General features: G+C 37.2%; 1 protein-coding gene across 2 annotated transcripts in view; it reads right to left on the bottom strand.

The window, feature by feature from the left end:
• Window positions 1-16,514, bottom strand: part of antxr1a (ANTXR cell adhesion molecule 1a) — a 79,656-nt gene that overhangs the window by 45,558 nt on the left and 17,584 nt on the right. For both annotated transcript variants that reach the window (XM_048210852.1, XM_048210853.1), the window contains exons 4-10: window positions 15,879-15,960; window positions 15,599-15,632; window positions 15,076-15,155; window positions 12,862-12,930; window positions 12,536-12,616; window positions 10,480-10,540; window positions 6,637-6,735 (exon numbers count right to left, since the gene is read on the bottom strand). In XM_048210852.1, the coding sequence (XP_048066809.1) occupies window positions 6,637-6,735; window positions 10,480-10,540; window positions 12,536-12,616; window positions 12,862-12,930; window positions 15,076-15,155; window positions 15,599-15,632; window positions 15,879-15,960 (506 nt within the window). The remainder of the gene's footprint in view (window positions 1-6,636; window positions 6,736-10,479; window positions 10,541-12,535; window positions 12,617-12,861; window positions 12,931-15,075; window positions 15,156-15,598; window positions 15,633-15,878; window positions 15,961-16,514) is intronic.

The raw sequence follows: 16,514 nt of genomic DNA on the forward strand, positions 1-16,514 counted from the left end.
CCGCTAGTGACCCTAAAATATCCAGATGGAAAAGAAGTGGGCCACGGATTACAGAACAGGAGAAATGGGGTTAGAGCTCCAGAGGACTGTCAAAGGCCTCCAACTGAGAAGCCGGAGAACGCCTCAAACCACCCAAAAACAACAAATTGCAGATGTAAAGGTACATTCTTTGCTATTTTATATCTTGTCATTGCTACACTTCAAGAAATCAAATGGACAGGAGGTCGATTTGTGCTTTAGCACCTGACACAGCCAAAGCAAGAATGCAGAGATCAATTTACAAATATGACACTTTAGCTTTTTCCTTTATCGTTGGTGTAGACGGTTGGCTCAAATCCCAAAGAATCCAAATTCTGGCAGAGGGTCTTGTTGTCATTGTGCTTTAATGGGCTGTTTACCCATAGCACATGAGGGAGTCATGTTTTACTACTAAGCAAAGACATGTGCACATGGTTGTGACTTGCATGATAAATCAGTAAGAATTACTGATGATACTAATGTGCTTATTATGCAATCTAATTGCTTGAGGATTGTCTTGAGGTTAAAGAAAGGAAATACAAGTCAAGGACAGCTAGTCTAGACATCCGCAAACTGCCCCCAGTCCATTCACTGACCGTCAGCTGCATACTGCACACAAGCAAAAACCTTTGAAGAAGAAGATTAAAAAAAAAAATCATAGATTTAACAGTTTTATTGCTATAGTCCACAGGTGTCAAACACTCTGCCCACAAAGGTGTCCAATCCGGCCTGGGGGATGATTTGAACAATAATAAAAAACAGTTATGGAGAAATAGGAGAAATATTACGCAGATTGGGGTATTCCAAGAGCTACATATTCAGACTGAAAGTCAGATGCTAAACACGCTGTAACCACACAGGGTTCTTTTCAGACAGCCTACAATCAGCCTTGGGCTCAAAGTAAATGGAACAGGTTGTGCATGATGGACGTTATCATTCATCAACAGGATATACTCTCTAGTGTTTACAGTGGTCAGGAGTAAATAAACAGCAGGCCTCCGCAAAGTCGGAGTAAATATGTTGCAGATCAAGAAAATTTGCCTTTAGGATGGGAAAGTGGGACCAGTTTGCTGAGGGGTGGACAGAAAAAAGATTTTTCCTTTTTTTTCAAATTACTTCCATGACACAGTTACAGTCATCAACAGGATGTTCTGGTCCTAATCGGACACAAACAATTAGCATGGTGCCACGTTTGAAATGTCCAGCTTTAATCAAAGCAAGGACAGGCAAAATGTGAAGCACCAAAGCTGGTACCTATTACTGGTACTGTAAAATAGGATTAAAGGCAGATGACTGGGCTTTGATCTCGCAACCAGTGGCAATTTTAATGAAATTACAATAGTTTGGTACGAATGAGACCCTCCCTGACGGCTTAATACCATTACAGTATCGTGGCATATGAAATGTCAACATAGAATCAATTGCGCTTTAATAGTTTTACTTCAAAAGGAAAGTTGCCAGGCAAATATACAACACCTGCACATCTTTTCCATAACTGCCTTAGTAATTAATTTGTGCCATCAAGGATGGGACATATGCGAACCTTGGCACTAGTCGCTAGCCACTGATGCAGAAAACAGCTCTTTGTTTTTGTAAAGGCAAAGCTTTTTGTTAGGTTCTCAAGTGGTGACCCCAAAATGTGTCTCAGGTCTGTTCTGAGATTGTAAGATATGTTGCCTCCAACACAAGATCATGGCAATTTAAAACTACTTTAAGTTTTGCCAATTTGGTGGCTAATTCGTATGATTTCATTTGTACGTTTTCAAACAATCCGCTTACACCCTAGTGATGGTAATGTTTAGGGGTGGGGTTAGGGATGGACCTTCAAGCTTTTTCTAAAAAAAAGCAAACTCAAACAAAATCGCCTCCTCATAAAATGGATGTTTTCCTGTGAGATTGGGTGGGTTGCCACTTGATGTCCAATATAAAGTCTGCAGAACTCTGCATCCTGAAGCAAAAATCAAATGAAGTTCACTTCCTTAGAGCAGTGTTTCTCAATTGGTGGGTCACAAGACTGTTTTGAGTGTGTTGCAGAGTATGTAGTCAAAGAAACATCATCAACAACAAAAAACGTAATTCTAAATGTTTTTCTGATGCAAGACTTTTATTTTGAAAGGTGTGCGTGAAAGCTGTTGACTCTTCTGTCAAACGCATTTTAAGTACAGAGTGTCCTGCGTCCCTATTCAGAGGCTGCATCCTTAGAAGGCCGCAATCGAAGGCCGATTGCATCACCACGGTGTGACAAAGGCTGTCCGAATTCGAAGGCTCCTTCAAATGCGGCCTTGAAATGCACCCTTCATTTTGCAGGCAATAAAGGATACAACAGATAAATCCTTTGCATCCTACCCTTCCCAAGAATTCATTGCGCACCGGTGACGACAGGATTTTTTGAGACAACTTGCCGGATTACAATTAAAAATTTAAGTATTGGGTTCTACTTACTCGAATTTTCAAATGTATCTAATGATACACATGTAAACACAATATTTTATTATATACATACAGTACAGTCCAAAAGTTTGGAACCACTAAGATTTTTAATGTTTTTAAAAGAAGTTTCATCTGCTCACCAAGGCTACATTTATTTAATTAAAAATACAGTAAAAAACAGTAATATTGTGAAATATTATTACAATTTAAAATAACTGTGTACTATTTAAATATATTTGACAAAGTAATTTATTCCTGTGATGGCAAAGCTGAATTTTCAGCATCATTACTCCAGTCTTCAGTGTCACATGATCCTTCAGAAACCATTCTAATATGCTGATTTGCTGCTCAAGAAACATTTATGATTATTTTCAATGTTGAAAACAGTTGTGTACTTTTTTTTCAGAATTATTTGATGAATAGAAAGTTCAAAAGAACAGCATTTATCTGACATACAAAGCTTCTGTAGCATTATACAGTACACTACCGTTCAAAAGTTTGGGGTCAGTAAGAATTTTTATTTTTATTTTTTTGAAAAGAAATTAAAGAAATGAATACTTTTATTCAGCAAGGATGCATTAAATCAATCAAAAGTGGCAGTAAAGACATTTATAATGTTACAAAAGATTAGATTTCAGATAAACACTGTTTTTTTGAACTTTCTATTCATCAAATAATCCTGAAAAAAAATATTGTACACAAATATTTTGTACAATTGTACACATTAAATGTTTCTTGAGCAGCAGATCAGCATATTAGAATGATTTCTGAAGGATCATGTGACACTGAAGACTGGAGTAATGATGCTGAAAATTCAGCTTTGCATCACAGGAATAAATTACTTTGTGAAATATATTCAAATAGAAAACAGTTATTTTAAATTGTAATAATATTTCACAATATTACTGTTTTTACTGTATTTTTAATTAAATAAATGTAGCCTTGGTGAGCAGACGAAACTTCTTTTAAAAACATTAAAAATCTTAGTGGTTCCAAACATTTGGACTGTACTGTAAATGGACCAAGGTGAACATATTTAGACACGTTTTGATCCCTGTTTTTTTTTTTGGATATAAAAATTTTACTGCTACTCGTCAATGGCAGCAATCACAGTTGCTAGGTGACAAGAACAGTCCTCAGTAGGCTAGACCATCCCATTTAACAACACCCTGTCTGACCTTTGCAGTCTTCAAAGGCATGGCCTTCAAAGTCCAAGTCCTTCAAAGAATGCGGCCTTTGAATTGAGAAAGATGTTGTCAGGCTATATGTTAGTGTCATTATTCTAACGTCATTTTCATAACTTGTTATGAAATAAAAAGTCTCTCACCTTAGAAAAAAATTATCTTTTTTCTGTCCTATCAGATGTCAGACTGTGCTCGTAGCATGCACTCTTCATATATATATATAAATAAACTAATGCTGCATTCACAAGGGGCGTCTGTGTCGATGCTTGATGGAGGGTGTGTCTAAAGCTTGGTGCTGACACAACTGTCATAGTGACAACAGCCAATCACATTACTTTCTGGTTTTGCATGAACGCAATTGGCTAGCGTCTATGCTAGGGTATGCAAAAGGCGATATGATTGACTGATGTCTACGTTGGTGCTTGAAAAGTTGAAAAGTTTTCAACTTCTGCCACAGGCGACGCCAGTGACCTGAAGCAACAGATCCCACAATTCAGTTCAGCAACGCATGACATCACCCATTCAAAGTAAATGAGAAGTATTAATGCAGATGCCCTGTGTGAATGTACTGTAACACATGGAATTATATCAAATTCCTAAAAATTTGGGTCGCGGCTTAATGACCATGGGGAAATGTGTGTCCCATTGCCAAACCAGTTGAGAACCACTGCCACAGAGTACTATCATTGTGCCTATGACTCATCCGCCAGGCTCTGCAACACTATAGTGTGCAAGAAAGGACACATATCCTGTTTAAAGACGAGACCTACAGTAAAAACTGCAAGGGGTCAAGCTGACATTTGCCTGACGGGCTTTGCGAACTCTATTAGTCTCTTGTGTGGCAGCATATCTTTCTTATATCTCCTTCTTTTGGCAGGAATCCATCCTGTAAAACTACTAATGTAGCCTTTAAAAACTGCTATTAGCCAAAAAAAACGAATGGGACTGGCATTTGTCTTGGCATGGTCGGTCGTTCCAGGGTTTCTAAAACTAGTCTACTGGGATGTTCAGTGGAAAAATGATAGCTAATCAAAAGGGTTTATAGATTCTGACTCAAATCATTCCAACCATATGGTAATTATGCAAGGAAGTCACGGAAATGTCTTATGTAAGACTGCTGTCATCCCACAAAATATTTAACCCCATTTTTAATGGTCTTTACTGTGCCAGTGATGTGTTCAGCATACACGTTCTTTGTAATTCAAAACGTATGTAAGCAACCAATTCAGCATTGTCGGCTTCAAGGGATAGTTCACCTAAAAATTAAAACTCTCATGTTGTTCCATAACTGTATTACTTTCTTTTTCTGTGGAACACATAACATCTTTTCCATCAAACAACAGTTCAAAGTTACCAAAAGGCTTCAAAAAGGACAAAATTACAAATAAACATCTTAAAAGTATCATAAAAGTAGTCCATATCACTTAGGTGCTATATTTGAAGTCTTCTGAAGCCAGATAGATAGCTTTGAGTAAGGAACGGACTGAAACTAAAATCACTATTAGTCTTCGCCAAGAGCTCTCTAATCAAATATGACACAAGTTACTAGATCCTGGAAAAATCAATGACATTTCACATTACTGACGTGCAACCTGACGTCTACATTTTATTTGAGAGCCTCAGAAGGTCTGTTTCAGGTCTGTACACCGCACAAAGCTATGGCATGGTTGTAGAATACTTAAGCACGAGTCACATACTGTATACCAGGGGTGGAGAACGCTGATCCTGGAGGGCCATTGTCATCCAACCCTGAAAAAACACTCACCTGCCTGTAACTTTAGTAATCCTGAAGACCTTGATTAGCTTCAGGTGTGTTTAATTAGGGTTGGAGCTAAACCAAAGCCACTGGAAGGCAAGCCTGCAACCTTTAGCCAAAAAAGCATAATGGCTAATGCTAACGCTCTGGCTCTGGCGGTGCACATAGGCGGCACGCAGGTAAGGAGTTTTGAACGGCTGGCACTGATGTCACTGCCATTACACAATAGGCTGAGAGGTGCCACACGTGATTAAGTTAGCCGTTATGCTTTCTCCAATGGTAAGAGATACTCATCTCCCTATAATCTCATCTCCCCACCCCTGCTGTTTACTATGTTTAAGGTACTTCTTTAAAGGTGCCCTCGAATCAAAAATTGAATTTACCTTGGAATAGCTGAATAACAAGAGTTCAGTACATTGAAATGACATACAGTGAGTTTCAAACTCCATTGCTTCCTCCTTCTTGTGTAAATCTCATTTGTTTAAAAGACCTCCGAAAAACAATACTCAACATAACACTGACTGTTACGTAACAGTCGGGATCATTAATATGTATGACCCCAATATTTGCATATGCCAGCCCATGTTCAAGGCATTACACAAGGGCAGCCAGTATTAACGTCTGGATCTGTGCACAGCTGAATCATCAGACTAGGTAAGAAAGCAAGGACAATAGCAAAAAATGGCAGATGGAGCGATAATAACTGACATGATCCATGATAACATGATATTTTTAGTGATATTTGTAAATTGTCTTTCTAAATGTTTCGTTAGCATGTTGCTAATTTACTGTTAAATGAGGTTAAAGTTACCATTGTTTCTTACTGTATTCACGGAAACAAGAGAGCCGTCGCTATTTTCATTATTAAACACTTGCAGTGCACAAACACAACTTCATGTGTCAGGGGCAGGGAGCGCGAGATTTAAAGGGGCTGCGTGCTGAATCGGTGCATAGTTAATGATGCCCCAAAATAGGCAGTTAAAAAAATTAATTAAAAAAAATCTATGGGGTATTTTGAGCTGAAACTTCACAGACACCTTAGAATTATATTACATCTTGTAAAAACTGGTTCTAGGGCACCTTTAATGTATTTTTGTAGCTTGACAGTCCGTGGTCACTATGAATTCTACTTACATGAAAACAATAGCTAAAAAATATGTTTTGTGTTCCATGGAAAAACATAACAGCATACAGGTTTGAAACGATTTGAGGGTGAATAAATAATTGCCAGAATTTCATTGTACTTACTTCTGGTAAGGGTGTCATTTATTCTGAAGCTGCAAAGAACCTTGTCCACATTTCTAGCATGAAGGAATCCATTTCCTCTAACAACAACCTGGAATGCCTCTATAAAACAGGAAGTTAACATATAACAATGTTAAATCATGTAACAATTTTGAAAGACACTTACCAGAGCCATCAAAACAATTTTTATTTTAAGTTTTATTTTCTAAAGGAGGAAGAAATTGTATGCTGCAAAACATGATAACATCATAAATATTCTGATTTAAGGTGTGGTCACATTAGCAAATTTCACAAGCAAAAAAAAAGGTTGTATATTGTTAATAGTGTAACATTTGAATGAAACACAGAAGTCACTTTGTTAGTCCCGTTGCAAAATCTGCATGGGGAATTTTTTTTGTTCTTACTTCTAAATATTATGCATTTAAATATTATTACAATTTGTTTTTAATTAAATTTAACTGCCTTTTCAGTCTCCTTATTACAATATTTAAAGGTGCAGTAGGTGATCTAGGAAATGCTAATGTTGGCCTGCTAACATTGAAAGCATACGATCCCAACCTCCCTGCAAATCAATGTCCAAAGCCACGCCTCCTCGAAAACACATGAACGCACACACATGCACACAGCTGCTCTCGGCATAGTATCACAAGAGACGGCGTTAAACTATCTCATGTCTTAAAGCACATAACATTACAATAATAATGAATGTAAACTACTAAGAGAGCTGGTACCTGACTGCTGCAGATTCATTTCGGTGTTGATACTGTTGACATGGTAATGCATAATTCTGAGTCTAATGCTGCCTTCTCGTGCTCTCGAAATACGAGTTTACTAGGTAAAAATTGCACATGAACGCCCTCCCATTTCGAAGCTTGAATGCGATGAGCTCGTAATCATGACTTGAGAAGTCGGAATTATCAAATTCTGATATGACGTGAAGGCAGCATAAGAACGTGAACAGCTCTGGTTAGCTTGCCTTTTCTTAATTATGGTAGTTATGGCGAGTGTCTTGCGCCGCAGGATTATATTTCTGAATGAAATTCGGTAGCGGTAGGTAATTCTGTTGTACTTTGGACGGGAGCGGGTGGTCTGACAATAGTCTGGCCACTCCTGAGATGAGATCCTTTGACAACAATGCATCCACACTTGCACTTGAAATTTGAATGAAACTTTCTGCAGTGGTGGCATTCACACAGTTCCCAGTTCCCTGCCCTGATCAACCTGGCAAGATATGTTCTTTGCATCCCCGCCACAAGCGCACCTTCTGAGAGAACATTCAGCCTTTGTGATCGCATTTTGGAGGAGAGATGTTCGGTGGGATACTGAAATCATCGTCAATGGCATTCTGTTCTTGAGTGGATGCTAAAAAAGATTTAATTTTGCAGTATAGCTAGTAAGCCAAGTTTTTGTTTATTTGTATTTTTTGGCTTAACCAATAGTTTTGAATGACAGATGTCGTATTTAATTTAGCCTATTTTTCTCTGTGACATTTTTGACTGTGTTGACAGTATCACAAATAACTTGAATAGCCATTTTATATTTGTTATCCCCAATCACTCTCTATTTCTTTAGGGGAAGATTAAATGTGAGATTCTGGAAATGAGATCTAAATTTAGCGGGACCCGTCAGGTCAGGAAGAAAATCATTATAAGCGGACAGCAGGTGAACACAGAGTGAATTTTAAGCTGGAGCGGGTGGGTGCGGAATAGAACCTTGCGGGAGTGGGACGATAAAAACAGTCCAACGCAGACCATTAATGTGAACGCAGTATAAGCTTGTTGTTTTGATTCGGTAGGAACTGTAAATGGCGGCTGCTGTTTGTTTATGGTGTTCCGTGACTGACGTCTGTCTGTATAAACTTTGCATAGCATGAAACACAATGATGACGTATGATGTCTACGTGAACGTCTACGTGCAAGGGAATGTAAAAACATACTTTGACAGGCAGGCAGGACATCATATTATTTCATTTGGACTGAATATAAAGTTTGGATGACCATTTTAGGGATAGGGTTATATATATTTATAAAAATACATTTAGACCATTTAACATAGTGATTGCTATCAGGATATGAGGAGACTTTCAACCAGCTATTGCACCTTTAAGTAATGGTTTACAATTTATTCGATAGTCCATTTTAGACATTCTACTTTATTTTGACGCACCTCCAACAGACATTCTACTGACGATAAGTAACTTTGCAACTACATGTCAAATAAATCTCATTTAGAGTATTGGTAGAGTGTTAGGCTCGGGTTAGGGTTAGTAGAATGAGGGTACGTTTACATGACAAAGATGGACTAACTGCGTTTTTTGTGTACAGTTGTCAAAACGATTCCCCTTTTACATGGATATGGGAAAACAACTAAATATGCTGTAATATGCTGTCAGGCCAGTAGTTGGCAATGTCACTTTGCAAAGAAACACTGCGTGCCTATAGACTGAACACGTAATGTGCATGTTCATGACGTCACCGTTTTAAAGGTGCCCTAGATTCAAAAATGTAATTTACCTCGGCATAGTTAAATAACAAGAGTACAGTGACATACAGTGAGTCTCAAATTCCATTGTTTCCTCCTTCTTATATAAATCTCATTTGTTTAAAAGACCTCCGAAGAACAGGCGAATCTCAACATAACACCGACTGTTACGTAACAGTCGGGGTGTACGCCCCCAATATTTGCATATGCCAGCCCATGTTCCCAACATTATGAAAGGCATTAGACAAGGGCTGAACGTCTGGATCTGTGCACAGCTGAATCAAGCAAGCAAGGACAATAGCAAAAAATGGCAGATGGAGCAATAATAACTGACATGATTCATGATAACATGATATTTTTAGTGATATTTGTAAATTGTCTTTCTAAATGTTTCGTTAGCATGTTGCTAATGTACTGTTAAATGTGGTTAAAGTTACCATCGTTTCTTACTGTATTCACGGAGACAAGAGCCGTCGCTATTTTCATTTTTGAACACTTGCAGTCTGTATAATTCATAAACACAACTTCATTCTTTATAAATCTCTCCAACAGTGTAGCATTAGCCGTTAGCCATGGAGTACAGCCTCAAACTCATTCAGAATCAAGGTAAACATCAAAATAAACACTGTACTTATGCGATTAGACATGCTGCATGACGAACACTTTGTAAAGATCCATTTTGAGGGTTATATTAGCTGTTTGAACTTTTTTTATGTTGTTTAAGGCAAGCGCGAGCTCTTGGGGCGAGGAGCACCAGATTTAAAGGGCCACACACCCTGAATAGGCTCATTTCTAATTATGTCCCAAAATAGGCAGTTAAAAAAATGAATAAAAAAAAAATCTAAGAGGTATTTTGAGCTGAAACTTCACAGACACTTTCACGGGACACATTAGACTTATATTACATCGTTTAAAAAAACGTTCTAGGGCACCTTTAAATGAACGGCCAAAACGCATAAAAAGTTTTCTGTTTTTAGTTGAAAATGTCCCTTAAGTATTTGCAAAGTTACTTATAGTCAGAATGTCTGGTGGAGCATCAAAATAAAGTGTTTAAGATTAAGCAGACAGACTACTAATACTCTAATGACTGGTAGTTGACATGTAGTTCCAAAGTTACTTATCATCAGTAGAACGTCTATGGTGGAATATCAAAATAAAGTATTACCAAGTAATGTATTATATAAGTAAGGTGTGTAATTTAAGTGTGTCATTTTTTTAGTTGTTAAATTTTTTTTGAAACACAAACAAACCTCACATCTGGGCTTTTGATTAAACTAAATCAAACCTATTAGTCTGGAGGATTGTTCACTACCTTGAAGCTGTGGCTCAAACAGTTAATATTGAGCAGAACAGAACTGTACTCACCTCCAGCACAGATACTGGAAGGTTCTGCAGCAAGAATCTCTATGCATGATTTCTTCAAGATCTGATGGGTACAAAGACATTTAGCAGGTAAACAACTAGGTTGGCTGACCTATTAAAACTAACTGATCCCTTAATTCCATGTCCATAAATTCATAAAACAAACAGTAGAGAAGACTTTCCATTTACTTTTTTTTTTTCAGAATAAGTTTATTTTATCTTGAAGTCTCCACCAATCAAATGAAGCAACACCTCTCTTGCGAGTGCCTCAACAGGACAATCCTCATGTGGCGTTTTTGTTTTGAAATGTACATCTGCTTTCTCCGTCTCCTTCCTCTCCTCCTGGAAACAGCCTTCATCAACCATACCAGCACCTAAGTGTGGCAAGGTTGTTTTGATCTACATGACTACCGCCTTCCTCTGTCATCTATGGAAGTATGCTTTCAGATCCCAAGGTCCCTGCTGATTTATGACACTCTTCTCCTGAGTTTCAGCCAAGAGCTTTCAGCATGCAGCTAATTGAGAGCAGATGGAGGCCAGCTGGACCGACCCCAGTCTCAGCTCATGAAACCTCTGCATGGGTGAGACAATTCTTAACCCAAATATCTCCTCTTTTCTTCCACCTTCAGAGCTTAAGAAATATAAATCATTAGCTTTCAATGTAGAAAGAAAGGACATGGTGAAGAGACTTTGATCGTGTTTGGGCAGTCTCCAGCAGATCGTGGGATCAAAGTGGTCCAGGCAGGGCATGGCGGGTCTTTGTTAGAATTTTGATACTGATACAATCCATCATCTTCCGACAGGACTCAATGAATATTCTTGTTTGTCATTCCACGGTTCTTTGTTTTTCTTTAATTCTTCTGTTTTTTTTCCATCAAGATACTGTTTCTTAGCGTGACTTTTACCCAAGGGGTCAAGGTTTGTCTGGTTGGCATGGCCATGTTAAAGCCTGCTAGTAAATTCTGTAATAAAACCATCTGAAAAGCATCTTTCTCCACTGATGGCCATTAAAAATATTTCAAACGCATACTACTGGCAGATATTTATGAAACTGGTTTCAATTGATTGAATTTGGCAAAAAGTAATACATAGAAAGTGCATTAACATATGATCATGTAAAAAAAAAACCTTATTAAAATTTAAAACTTATAGGGTTAGTTCACTCAAAAATGAAAATTATCCCATGATTTACTCACTCTCAAGCCATCTTAGGTGTATATGACTATCTTCTTTCAGACGAACACAGTCGGAGTTATATTAAAATATATGAAGCTTTATAATGGTATTGAAAAGAGCGTGAAATTGCATCTGTCCATCATAAAAGTAATCCATACAGCAAAACGATGGATTTTTGTGAGAAAAATATCCAAATTAAAACTTTATTAACTATAATAATTAGCTTCAGGCAGACAGCCGTACACATTAATTTATGGCAAAAGAGTAACCCCTAACACGCTGTAGGATTTAGGAGTATCGTAAGCTTAGACGCTTCTCGTGGTTTAAACAAACAGGGTTGTGCAAGAAACTCAAGCTCCTCGAAATCCTCCGACATTTCTCTTTGAAAATTCTCATTTTAGACTTCTAATTCGTGACCGGTGTTTTGTTTTGCTTTATCCTCTGTGCTTCCACGTTCGTCAATACATTATGTGTCGGGTCAGGCCGTCTGCCGGACGCTAGTTAATATAGTTAATAAAGTTTAAATATGGATATTTTTATCGCTTTGCTTCAGAAGGCCTTTATTAACCCCCTGGAGTCGTATGGATTACTTTTATGATGGATGGATGCACTTTTTGGGGCTTCAAAATCTCATGCCCCCTTCACTTCCATTATAAAGCTGGGAAGAGTGAGAATATTATTTAATATAACTCTGATTGTGTTCGTCTGAAAGATCTTCTATACCTAGGATGGCTTGAGGATGAGTAAATCATGGGATAATTTTCATTTTTGGGTGAACTATCCCTTATATAATGATTAAAAAATACAGTGTGATTTTCTCAGTAATACAAATATTCATAAAGAATACAATTTACTGTATTAAACTATTTACATAAACACTCACCGAATCAATGACACCTTGTAAAGCTTCAAAGCCGTCATTTACTGGGAAAACATGATCTTTGCTGTCAGCAATCTTGGCCAGCTATGAAAAACAAAAAAGACATTACAAAATGACTATATATATATATATATATATATATATATATATATATATATATATATATATATATATATATATATATATATATATATATTTATTTATGCTTAAACAAGTCCAAGTTCATAAACCCCCAAGCATCATTTACAGAAACCTTGTAACACTTTGGCATAAGTGCCAGGATCTAGTTTTAAACCTTACCACCAAAAACAACACACACACACACACACCTGAGTCTCATTGAAATCCTTTACCCCTACGCAGTACACAGAGGCACCCAGGCTGCGGGAGCGATTGGCCTGAGGGAAACACAAGAGCAGAAACACTTCAGACACCTGCAATCTATTAGCCATTAACTGCCTTATTCAGAGCTCGTGCTTTTGGTACTGGCTGACAAAGCTGAACATCAATGAAGAGGACGCTGGGTAATTCTAATCATTAGAGATGCTGAATAATGTCTTTGTTGGTTGAAGCTGAAAGGAAAATTGGGTCAAAACATGGAGATGGGGAAAACGTATGTACAGTACACTTATTATTTTAGTGAGTGTGGCTGACATTTTGTATGTAAAAAAAAAAATGTTGATGATTTGTGTTATTTAAAGGATTAGTTCACTTCAAATAAAAATTTCCTGATAATTTACTCACCCCCATGTCATCCAAGATGTTTATGTTTTTCTTTCTTCAGTTGAAAAGAAATTAAGGTTTTTGAGGAAAATATAGTGGACTTCACTGGGGTTCAACGGGTTGAAGGTCCAAATATCAGTTTCAGTGCAGCTTCAAAGGGCTCTACACGATTCCCCAGATGAGGAATAAGGGTCTTATCTAGCGAAACGATCGGTCATTTTCTAAAAAAGTAAAAAATTATATACTTTTTAACCACAAATGCTCGTCTTGCACTGCTCTGCGATGCGCCACACATTACGTAATCACGTTGGAAAGGTCACGCATGACGTAGACGGAAGTACCGAGCAAGCGTCTACAAAGCAAAGACTTTGCAAAGACTAAGTCAGACAGCCTTTACAAAAAAAGGTGATTCTGTTGGACTATTTTGAAGTTGGAGGTGAAAATGTGATGGAGATTTTCGCCCTACCGCGGTTCTTCCGCAGTGCAAGATGAGCATTTGTGGTTAAAAAGTATATACATTTTTGTCTTTTTTTGTTTTTAGAAAATGACATCGTTTCGCTAGATAAGACACTTATTTCTTGTCTGTGATCATGTAGAGACCTTTGAAGCTGCACTGAAACTGTCATTTTGACCTTCAACCCAATGAACCCCACTGAAGTCCACTATATGGAGAAAAATCCTTGACTGAAGAAAGAAAAACAAACATCTTGGATGTCATGGGGGTGAGTAAATTTTAATTCTGAAGTGAACTAATCCTTTAAAACAGCTCAGTTTTTCTGTTCTTTCTTATTCATTTGTTTACCCAAATAATACGGTTCATAATGGATAATATGTTGTAATATTGTTAGCCTCTGTGTTACAGGATGATGAAGTAGGCAAATTAATTCATATGGGACACCGATGGTTCCATCTTCACCTCATGTACAACACAGCAAGCGTTGCATCAAATCTATACTTTCAGATAATATCAATAAAATAAAAGGCCACTCAAGTGTACTCCACTTTCATGACTATGTTTCTTAACACTCATAAGTACACTTTTAAAAGGCACACTTTGTAACCATGTCAAATTAATAATGTCAAAATAATGTTTCACTTTAAAATACATTTTAAATCATTATATTAATAAACTTTTGTCATGCTTTAAAAGAACAGTTATGTTGACTAACATACTGAAGTACTATACATGATTATAATTTTTACTGTAGTGTGTTATTCAATATTTAAAGCTAACACATTTTAAATGTACTAAATTGCAGCTTTTGTGTAATTACAAATATATTTAAATACATGACATACAAGTTACAATAGAAATAACATTAAAGTAGGGCTGCACGATTAATCGCATGCTTTTGTCATGCGTGTCTCGTCAGTAAAGCCGGTTCTGTGATTAGCGGTAAATGTCCATCACCTGCTTTCAAATGGAGCGGCACTTAATATACAGAGCCGTAGTTCGCGGACAAGCTACGCAATATCGCGTTCGTAATCGAAAGCGATTCATCTGCGATTATGAACACGATATTGCGTAGCTTGTCCGCGAACTACGGCTCTGTATATTAAGTGCCGCTCCATTTGAAAGCAGGTGATGGACATTTACCGCTAATCACAGAACCGGCTTTACTGATGAGACACGCATGACAATCTCGTGCAATTAATCGTGCAGCCCTACATTAAAGAATAAATTCAACTGTCTGAAAAACATTACATTCATTTCACACTTAAGTATAATTTTTTCAAGTATTATTTCTGTAATAATGCTATTTTTAAAACTATGATAAAGTGAACTCTCTTTCCCCTCTTCTGTCTTTCATCATTCTTACCTCTCTCTCAGCGTAATAGAAGAGATCTTCATGCAGTTCCCCGTCCGTGAGGGCGATGATGACACTAGCTGTGCGGTATCCTTCACAGAGACAACAGTTTTATCATGTTTGTAACTTGATGCCAGATTTTGATTAATAATTTTTTTAAACTGTTTTACAGCAGGAGTATGCAACATGCTGAAACTAGCAAGAAAGTAATTTTGATATCTAAAAGAACAATATGAGGGGAATAAATCATAATTGTGCTGAATCGAAACAGCCTAAACCAGATAAACTGGTTAAGCTGATGACCAGTTTAAATAACCAACTAAGACCATCTTGTTGCTTGTACAGGTACAAGGTGTGTTTTGGGCACTTTCATGCTGGTTTTAGCATAGCAACACTGGTTAAATTGGTCTACGTGCAACTATAGCCAGTTTAACCATCTTCTGTCAGTAATATAAAACCAATTAGAAAAATGAAGATTGTTTAAACTGGTCTTTTTTTTTTTCTTTAAACAAAATAGTGTTTTAAATTGACCTACCCTCAGAGTTACCATAGTAAATCTGTTCGCTTGCCTAGAAGTAATAAAGAACAAAGAAAAACATCAGAAATATTGTAATCTCAGTGATTAGTTATTTCCCTGAAATAATGGAATAAATTTACCCCGATGTGAAAGATTTAGTCTTTTTTTTTTTTTTTTTTTAGGTCCATCAGTCTGAGTACAGGCCAAACATAACCTTCGTGAAGATGATTTAGAGCTATTTGTCATAGCTGGATGGGAAGTACTGCTGAGCCAAAATGGTTCCTACTGGCTCACTCACCCTCAGAATGCCTTCATGCATAAAAGTGTCTCCACCTGGCCGGACATTCTTCAGTTCCTCCAAACCGATACGAATTTGGTCCCTGACATTTGCACACAATGAAAAAGTCATGAAAAATACATCATGGCCAATAATAATAATAACAATAATTAAATCATTAAATATTAATTAAATAATTCTAGAGGTCATGGAGTGTAAGTATACCAGCCAAAAGCTTGTAATAATAATGATAATATTGTGAAACTGTAATATTGTTGAATATTATTATGATTTTAAATAACTATTTTCTTTTTTTTAAAAATGTAATTTATTCCTATGTTCAAAGCTGAATTTTCAGCATCATTACTCCAGTCTTCAGTGTCACATGATCCTTCAAAAATCATTCTAATATGCTGATTTGATGCTCAAGAAAAATATTTTATTATTATCAATGTGTTTCGGTTATCTGACAGAGAACACTTCGTCACTCCAGAGAACACGTCTCCACTGCTCTAGAGTCCAGTGGTGCATGCTTTACACCACTGCATCCGACGCTTTGCATTGCACTTGGTGATGTAAGGCTTGGATGAGCTGTTCGGCCATGGAAACCCATTCCATGAAGCTCTCTACACACTGTTCTTGAGCTGATCTGAAGGC

Source organism: Megalobrama amblycephala, linkage group LG12 (assembly GCF_018812025.1).
Source record: "Megalobrama amblycephala isolate DHTTF-2021 linkage group LG12, ASM1881202v1, whole genome shotgun sequence".
In the NCBI taxonomy this organism is placed as follows: domain Eukaryota; kingdom Metazoa; phylum Chordata; class Actinopteri; order Cypriniformes; family Xenocyprididae; genus Megalobrama; species Megalobrama amblycephala.